The 9,743-nt window shown below is 41.2% G+C and overlaps 1 protein-coding gene across 4 annotated transcripts in view; it reads left to right on the forward strand.

The window, feature by feature from the left end:
- The window catches only part of LOC106610314 (hydroperoxide isomerase ALOXE3), a 34,995-nt gene extending 25,576 nt beyond the window's left edge, over window positions 1–9,419 (forward strand). For all 4 annotated transcript variants that reach the window (XM_045722876.2, XM_045722875.2, XM_082978489.1 and 1 more), the window contains 3 exons: window positions 4,557–4,657; window positions 4,750–4,920; window positions 5,092–9,419. In XM_045722876.2, the coding sequence (XP_045578832.1) occupies window positions 4,557–4,657; window positions 4,750–4,920; window positions 5,092–5,271 (452 nt within the window). In that variant the 3' untranslated portion in view covers window positions 5,272–9,419. The remainder of the gene's footprint in view (window positions 1–4,556; window positions 4,658–4,749; window positions 4,921–5,091) is intronic.
- Window positions 9,420–9,743: the final 324 nt, after the last annotated feature.

Raw genomic sequence — 9,743 nt, forward strand, 5'->3', positions numbered from 1 at the left:
CTGGTGGCACAGGTGCTATTTCATTCTTTCCTACACTTAAATTGCCCTTGCCTAACAATTGCATCTGAAGCTGGGCTTGCAACACGGCTATCCTCACCATAAGGAGATAGTTCTCCTGTATATTATGAGTACAGCGACTGCAGTTAGATGTTACTACTTAGCTTTTTCGGCTGGTGGAGGTCCTGTAGAACCATGTCCCGATAAAGCATCCAGGGTGAAAAAGTTGAATGAAGAAAGTAGAGCGAAGAAAAAACGAAGAAGTTGTTAACCTTTCTGGCGCAGGTGTTCCGCTAGCGACCCACCTCGACAACATCCGGTGAAATTGCAGAGCGCGAAATTCAAATTACAGAAATATAAATATTTAACCGCTATGGGCTAGGTGGGACGCTTGCTACTCAACAGCCAGTGTAATCCCGTGGCGCGATATTCAAATACCTCAAAAATGCAAAAACTTCAATTTTTCAAACATATGACTATTTTACACCATTTTAAAGACAAGACTCGTTAATCTAACCACACTGTACGATTTCAAAAAGGCTTTACAACGAAAGCAAAACATTAGATTATGTCAGCAGAGTACCCAGCCAGAAATAATCAGACACCTATTTTTCAAGCTAGCATATAATGTCACATAAACCCAAACCACAGCTAAATGCAGCACTAACCTTTGATGATCTTCATCAGATGACACTCCTAGGACATTATGTTATACAATACATGCATGTTTTGTTCAATCAAGTTCATATTTATATCAAAAACAAGCTTTTTACATTAGCATGTGACGTTCAGAACTAGCATACCCACCGCAAACTTCCGGTGAATTTACTAAATTACTCAGGATAAACGTTCACAAAAAACATAACAAGTATTTTAAGAATTATAGATACAGAACTCCTTTATGCAATCGCTATGTCCGATTTTAAAATAGCTTTTCGGCAAAAGCACATTTTGCAATATTCTGAGTAGATAGCTCGCCATCACGGGCTAGCTATTTTGACACCCACCAAGTTTGGCCCTCACCAAACTCAGATTTACTATAAGAAAAATTGGATTACCTTTGCTGTTCTTCGTCAGAATGCACTCCCAGGACTTCTACTTCAATAACAAATGTTGTTTTGTTTTTTGTTTTTGTTGTTCTCAGGTTTTTGCCTGCCATATGAGTTCTGTTATACTCACAGACACCATTCAAACAGTTTTAGAAACTTTAGGGTGTTTTCTATCCAAATCAAATCAAACAATTATATGCATATTCTAGTTTCTGGGCAGTAGTAATAACCAGATTAAATCGGGTACGTTTTTTATCCGGCCGTGCAAATACTGCCCCCTACCCTAGAGAGGTTAACGTCTTGTTAATCCAGCCACTGTGTCAGATTTCAAAAAGGCTTCACGGCGAAAGCACACCATGCGATTATCTAAGAACAGTGCCCCGCATACAAAAGCATGAAAAATATTTTTCAACCAGGCAGGTGCGCCACGAAAGTCAGAAATAGCGATATAATAAAAGCCTTACCTTTGAAGATCTTCTTCTGTTGGCACTCCAAAAGGTCCCAGCTACATCACAAATGGTCCTTTTGTTCGATAAAGTCCTTCTTTATAACCCCAAAAACTCAGTTTAGCTGGCGTGCTTCATTCAATAATCCACCGGTTTCCCTCCTTCAAAATGCATACAAAATGAATCCCAAACGTTACCAATTAACTTCTCCAAACAAGTCAAACAATGTTTAATAATCAAACCTCAGGTACCCTAATACGTAAATAAACGATAAAATGTAAGACAGAGAATCGTTATTGTCTTTACCGGAGATAAACAACAAATCATCCACGCGCATGAAAACACTACAGCCAAAATGGGAGCCACCTAGAAAAACTGGTTTGTCTTCGGGGTTTCGCCTGCCATATCAGTTCTGTTATACTCATAGACATTATTTTTAACAGTTTTAGAAACTTTAGAGTGTTTTCTATCCAAATCTACCAATTATATGCATATCCTAGCTTCCGGACCTGAGTAACAGGCAGTTTACTTTGGCCAAGCTTTTCATCCGGACGTCAAAATACTGCCCCCTAGCCCAAAGAGGTTAAATGTGTTAAATGCAGATTTTGATGAAACTGTTATTAAAAGTAAAACTGAAAAGTTTGGCAGGCAGCCAAGTAGCAACAAACAGCACAGCAGCATGGACACAAGTCATCTATCTTCATAGAGGTGCAGCAACATCCAGGGAAGGTGATGTGGTACAGCATGTCTTCCACAACTGATATCCAGTAGGGCATGTTGCTGTTGCAGGAAACCAAGCCTATTATCACTGAATGGTGGGCCCTTCTGACAACTTGAAACTCATGCTTGAGATGTTCTTTCCCTAGGGGAAATGCATACTGACAAAGTCCAGGGAATGTCCAAACATTGTCCAAACATTGTCCATTGACAAAGCGAGCAAATGCAACGGATGTCTTCATGGCGCGCTTTTTCAGAGCTGGATGTGAAGTTCTGAAATCCTCACTGATGATGGAAATGGTCAATCCTGTGTCAAGAGGAGCAGACACTTCAATTCCCTCAAAGATGGCAAGTATGTTAGCTGAAACACCCTCTGTGGAAGCCATCTTGTCTTTTTGGATTTTGAATCGTGGGGTGTCAACAGGGAGCTCTGGTGCAATGGCTGAAGTTTGCTCCTTAACAAACAACTAGTGATTGTTTTCCTGCTGTGTGGAACCAGACACGTTAGACTGCCTAATGTCTGTCAGGGGACTGGAAGTGTACACTGCACCTGTAATGAGTGCTCACCTATCCCTCTATCCTTGGAGGCTGTTGTGTCATCTGTCCCTTGCATCAGACTGGTGCCTGTAGTCTGGGTAGTGAAGTTTTGGTGGGTAATCTAGAGAGTAGTAGCGACAGCTTCCACCATCAGAGCTCCAATCACGTTGGCCTTGGCAGTACTCTGGAGAGGCAATAAATTACAGACGGTGACACTCTGGGCCACGGCATTCAGGTGAGTAGTAGGCTCATGATGGATGTTGAGTTTGATGGTCTGGTGAGAAGCCGAGTGCTCTTCTGGCAGCATCATTGGATGGGGTGGACGTCCTGTCGGCCCAGAAGCCAAAACACTGTGTGAGGTTCTGGTTTTCCACCTGTAGCTGGCATACTTCACTCTTCAGGCTATTCACAGTGAGAGTCAACTATTTCACAGCATGAAGGAGCTTCTCATCCGTGTCATTAGAACGAACCATAGCAACCTAGTCTGGGGTCTGTGCCACTGGCGGGTATGCAGCATGTAGTTGGAGAGCTGCACGTGTTCTTTCAAAGCAACTTGCGACGAGCAGGACATCACCGATGTCCTCCGCTCCATTTTCATGAATCTTCGCCTGCAAGGCTGGGTCCAATCCGGCCGCAAAGTGGTGAAACTTCTCCCCTTGTGGTCATAGTCTGGGAAGGCCTCCAGAAGCAACGAGTGATGTCAGCAATGTACACATCCAAGCTCTCACCAGGCTTCCTAGGGCAAGCATTCACATGTGTCTGAAAGAATGGAAAGAGAGTGCTTGGGGCCAAGGGCTTCCTTGAGTTTGGTCTTGACAACAGAGTAGGTCTTCTGAACCATTAGCGAAAGGCTGTCCCAGTAGAGGAATGCTGAATCAGCTAGGTGTGTGGGCAATACTGAGGCTAGCACAGGTCCAACTCCATATCTGGCAGATTGTCCATTGCCTGCACAGCCACTTCAAAGCGACAAGACTAGCAAGCAAACAACCCAAGTGCCATCTCCCTGAAAAGCTGGTGGTAGGTAGGTACATTTTCAGGCGCCGTGAGAAGTGATGGGGGGGCTACAAAGTCAATAGCATTGTCCAAAGGTCCAGCTGGATTAGCATTGTCTAATGGTCCAGCTAGTTTAGCATTAGCTAGAGGTTCAGGACTATTGTTGTTCAGAGATTCTGTTTCAGACACGTTCCAAGAAAGTAGAAAAAAGTTGGCAAATAAGCTTAAACATTTTTGCAAAGGTGACAAAAACTGCAGTAATCCTCTAAGTCTCTCAGAAAAAGATAGTAGCTAGCTGTTACCAGCTGTCCAGATGAGTCCTTCATCCTTGTGCTAGCTGGTGAAAGTATCTACAATGTCCATGGAAAAATACCTCCTGTTAGCTTCCAACAATTAGCAAACATCTGACCAATCAGAAGAGAGCAAAGTAGTTGCTAGGTAGATAACAAATACCATTCCCAAAAAAATATTGCTTATTCGGCTGTACGTTTCAATAAAACAAAGCATTTGTCCACAATCCATAGATTTCTGATTGACTCATTCACTGACAATGAAGCAAAGCGAGCAGTGTACAATGATACATACTGTATCGTGTGACTAGGTTTTGCAGCTGTCTGCATTCGGCACTACTGGGAGAGAAAGGGAGAGAGGGCAAACTCCACCAAATTAGTTTCAATGTATGGAATCACTTGGGAATTTCTGGATTTTAGGTCAACTTCCCTTTCATGGTTAACATTCCAAAACTATATCCCGGATAATTAGCAAAATGTCAATACAGTGTCTGAATGAAGTGGTTTACTGTACCTTCTCCATGCAGGAATCCCTCAGTCTTTCAGTTCAGTGACAGAGCTGGTCAAGTTTCTCACCATGGTGATTTTCACAGTGTCTGTCCAACATGCTGCAGTCAGCAATGGACAGGTGATGAAACCTATTGTGTGATTTTAGTTTGCCATGTTTCTGATGTATTATATTGGAAAAGCAAAGTAGTTTGATCTATTTTGTCATTCCAGTTTGATTTTGGGGGCTGGATGCCCAACTTCCCCATCTCCCTGCAACAGCCACCTCCCACCACTAAGGGGCAGTGTACTGAGAGCACCATGCTGAAGACCTTCCCTGACATCAATACCACCGTCCATGGCATGGCAGTTTTGTACCTTCTGAGCACGCAGTCCACTGACTATGTGAGTATATGAGAGAAACTGTATTAAAGTATATTCTATGACTTTAAAACATTTCATAACAATCCCAATCGAATCGTTTCCTTAGTAGTCATAATTAAAATATCCTCAGTGGTTCATGAAACAACAGTTTCCATGTTATTTAAAATTTCATCAACTCTCTTGCCTCCTTAGGTTGCTCTTGGAAATGGCTATCAGGATCACTTCAGCGAGAAGACCCCTCTGAAACTGATTCACGAAACTCAAGATGTGATGAAGAAATGCAACTTTGAAATCCAAGGCAGGAATGTCTCTTTGCCCCTGTCATATACCTACCTGAATCCCAACAATGTGGAGAACAGTGTGGCCCTGTAAAATGAGTCGGGGGTCGTATTTATTAGGCACCAAATGGAAGAAATGCACAGATACAGGGAGAGACTACCTGGACTTCTCCAATAAGAACCACTTGTTTTCATTTTCCATTGAAGGATGTTTTACAACCTTTTTCTACGGTGTGCCCTAATAAATGCAACCTAGATAATTGACTTTGGTTCAATTGTTAGATACATGTTGCACTTGAACTAGAACTTGAACTGAAACAAAAATATTATAAATAATATTTTACTTAACCCTTCTATTATGTTAGAAAAGACTATACACGATTGATGTTCTGGGCCAATTTGGAAATTACAGTAAGTACAGTTTCCCTTATCAAAATGTGGCTGCGGATCTGACATTTCCCAGACCTTTTCTTCTAAAAACAATGTAGTTCACATTTGTCACTGTCAATCAAGAATGATAATTCTTCAAGTTTTACCGGTGAAACGTCCATGCTGTATCTGCATACCAACCATTTAATCTCAATCAGTTTGATCTTCTTGAGTTATACAGTGTTTCAAACTATCCTACAGTGTTGTTTTGAATGATGTACATTGTGTGAATTGTGGAGCAGATAGTGTTAACAAAGTGTAGCATAGCCTACCTGTGTATTTTGCCTAGTGGACCTATTAAGTTTTGGCCACATGAGAGAAAAATGCACTGGTGCTTTTGTCTTACAGTAATACTATACTTACAGTAATACTATGCTATTATAGTCGGTTCATTATGTGATCTTGCAGACACTGATTCAGCTTTGATCCATCTTTATTAAACAGCACCATTTGCCAGAGCAGCCTGTTCTCTAAGAGCAGAGCAAGGACTGTGATAAAGTAGAGAATAAACACACGCACAGAATGTGATGAGCAGAAGCTTCAGGATCTTTGGTCCGGAGAATAAAAGTTCAGGGAAAAGTCAGATCGTCATCAACTCCGTTTTATTTAACCTTTACTCCACTTCAAATAAATGTTGCTCAGCCTCTGTGCAGGAAGCAGCTTGTTTCTAGGACACACCATTCAAGAGTTATAAAGGTCAAAGTGCGGGTCAAATTTACCCAGAGCATTGTAGATGTCTCGTTTTTTGTTGTTGTACTGGGTTGTATTTTTACAAGTTCATTACCCCTACCTAGACAAGTAGATGAAGGGTCAAAGTGCCAAAAATATTTTTGTGATTTTAATCAAAATATTCAGGTCAACTTAAGTTTAAACGTGTGTTTTTTGGGGTGGCAGGTAGCCTAGTGGTTAGACCGTTGGGCCAGTAACCGAAAGGTTGCTGGATCGAATCCCTGAGCAGACAAGGTAAGAAACTGTCGTTCTGCCCCTGAACACTGTCGTTGTAAATAAGAATTTGTTCTTCACTAACTTGCCTAGTTAAATAAAGATTTCAAAAAATGACTTCTTTATCATCATCATACACTTCAGTAGAGTGAACCTTAAAATAGCCGTCAACTCCAATCCCCTAGGGTCATGGCTATCCAATTAGGATCAGAGACGGAAGTGGGAGCGAGAGACACTACTCGCTGTTTTTTTTCTGGATCAATGAAAGTCAATGAACTAAGTAGACCAGACTCAGCTGTTATTGCATTGGAGTCCAAGTTAAGCAGACCGGAACTGACAAAAATAAATAAAGGAAATGGCCTAACTGAACTGTCTTCATTTACAGTGCATTCGAAAGGTATTTTGTTACGTTACAGTCTTATTCTTAAGTTATGTAATAATTTTTTCCCTCATTAATCTACATACCCCATAATGACAAAGTAAAAACAGTTTTTTTGACATTTTTGTAAATGTATTAACAAAATACAACTGAAATATCACATTTACATAAGTATTCAGACCCTTTACTCTGTACTTTGTTGAAGCACTTTTGGCAGCGATTACAGCTTTGAGTCGTCTAAGGTATGATGCTACAAGCTTGGCACACCTGTATTTGGGGAGTTTCTCCCATTCTTCTCTGCAGATCCTTTCAAGCTCTCTCGGGTTGGATGGGGAGCGTCATTGCACAGCTATTTTGTCTTGGCTGTGTGCTTAAGGTCGTTGTCCTGTTGGAAGGTTAACCTTTGCCCCAATCTGAGATCCTGAGCGCTCTGAAGCAGGTTTTCATCAAGGATCTCTCTCTTTACGTTGGTCCATTTAACTTTCCCTCGATCCTGACTAGTCTCCCAATCCCTGCCGCTGAAAAACTTCCTCACAGCATGATGCTGCCACCACCATGCTTTACCATGCACCATGCTGATTGGTGGAGTGCTGCAGAGAAGGTTGTCCTTCTGGAAGGTTCTCCCATCTCCACAGAGGAACTCTGGAGCTCTGTCAGAGTGACCATCAGGTTCTTGGTCACCTCCCTAACCAAGGCACTTCTCCCCTGATTGCTCAGTTTGGTCAGGTGGCCAGCTCTAGGAAGAATCTTGGTGGTTCCAAACTTCTTTCATTTAAGAAAGATGGAGGCCACTGTGTTCTTGGGAACCTTCAACGCTGTGGAATTTTTTTGCTACCCTTCCCAGATCTGTGCCTCGACACAATCTTGTCTCAGAGCACTACGAACAATTCCTTTGACCGAATGGCTTGGTTTTTGCTCTGACATGCACTGTCAACTGTGGGACCTTATATAGACAGGTGTGTGCCTTTCCAAATCACGTCCAATCAATTTAATTTACCACAGGTGGACTCCAATCAAGTTGTAGTGTCACGTTCGTCGTATGGAGTGGACCAAAACACAGCGGGTATGTGAATGCTCATCTTCCTTTTATTGAAGAAAAAACAAAACAAAACACTTACACAAAAACAACGACGAAAAACAGTCCTGTAAGGTACTCACACTATACATGGAAACAACCACCCACAAACCCACTTAAATATGGCCTCCAATTAGAAGCAACAACAACCAGCTGCCTCTAATTGGAGGTTGTTCCCAAAACTAACATAGATATAGAAAAACTAGAAAACCCACATAGAAATAGAAAACATAGAACATAAACCAAAACCCCGAAACACACTAAACAAACACCCCCTGCCACGCCGTGACCACACTACAATAATAAAACAACCTCTTTTACTGGTCAGGACATGACATGTAGAAACATTTCAAGGATGATCAATAGAAACAAGATGCACCTGAGCTAAATTTAGAGTCTCAAAGCATGTTGTCTGGTATTTCTGTTACTTAAAAAAAAATACATTTGCTAAACTCTCTTAAAACCTGTTTTCACTTTGTCATTATGGGGTATTGTGTGTAGATTGATGAAAGAAAAAAAGATTTACTCACTTTTAGAGTAAAGCTATAACGTAACAAAATGTGGAAAAGGTCAAGGGGTTTGAATACTTTCCGAATGCACTGTATCCACCATCTTTGTTAGGATTTAGGAAGTCTCGATATAGGTATCTGAGAGGCACATAACCAGAGCTGGCCAAGATCGAGAAGTTCACTTTTTTTTTTTCTCTCTCAAAATATAAAGGCACGACCTAGATTCGAACCAATGTCTCAAGTAGCTGAACTTGTTATTACTCCAACCTCGTGAGTGACAAACTGACACGTTTTTAACTACTTTTTATCGAATGATCGACTTTGATTTGACAGCCTGCACATGCACAGTTCAGTGCGAGACGACCGTTAGACCTAAGGACACGTTTCTGGCATTCACTCAGCTAGCCAACGTTACCATGACATCCCCTCAAAGTGTGATCAGGGATTTCTATTGGAGAAGTAGTTTTAGCCTATCTTTGTACTGTCCTTGACCTAACCTTGCATACAAAGTAGTATGTGGCCTTCCATTTTCCAGCTAGACCAGGAGATCCAGTGTAGTTCCCCTGGGGACAGGTAGCCTTGGAAGGGTAATATATTTCACCTGCAGCTCCCTTCCTCTAAAATGGCAGTGTGGGGGGTAAACTTCAAAATGGCCACTACCTACATCCCATAGTGCCTTGCTGCTGAGAGCAAGTGATGTTCCTGATTTATTTGCAGTGTAGCTCTCAATTGAACCCACTCAATAAAAGTGTGGGGAGCCAGAAGGAAACTACTGTCCATGCAGCCAAGATAGAGATAGTAGCTGTACCTCTGCTTTGTGTGTTTGCCTTATGTAAGAAACTCTTTTATATGTTGGCTGATCAAGAGCTTTTCAATTTCATTAAATAAAGTCTTCGTTTTTATCTTCATCCTTGTCTCTATGTTCATGGTCCATGCGGCCCAAGCCTGTGCTTTATTTTGCACACTAACTTCAAAAGATATTAATTTAGAAACAACCTTTGTTTTGGGAATAAATTGGAACAAAAATTATGTTTAGATAAAAGTAAGATTTGCTACAGCTGTTATTACTGTTAACTGTTATTATCGCTACCAAATCAATAAGATCTGAAGTCAAAACACGAAATATTGTGCAATTTTCATACTGTAGCAGGATATTACATGTAGATTGCATTTGCAAGTTTACATAGAATGGTTGTATGTTGAACTATACTGAACAAAAATATAAACGCAAC

This window comes from Salmo salar, chromosome 08 (assembly GCF_965601325.2).
Source record: "Salmo salar chromosome 08, fSalSal1, whole genome shotgun sequence".
In the NCBI taxonomy this organism is placed as follows: Eukaryota; Metazoa; Chordata; class Actinopteri; order Salmoniformes; family Salmonidae; genus Salmo; species Salmo salar.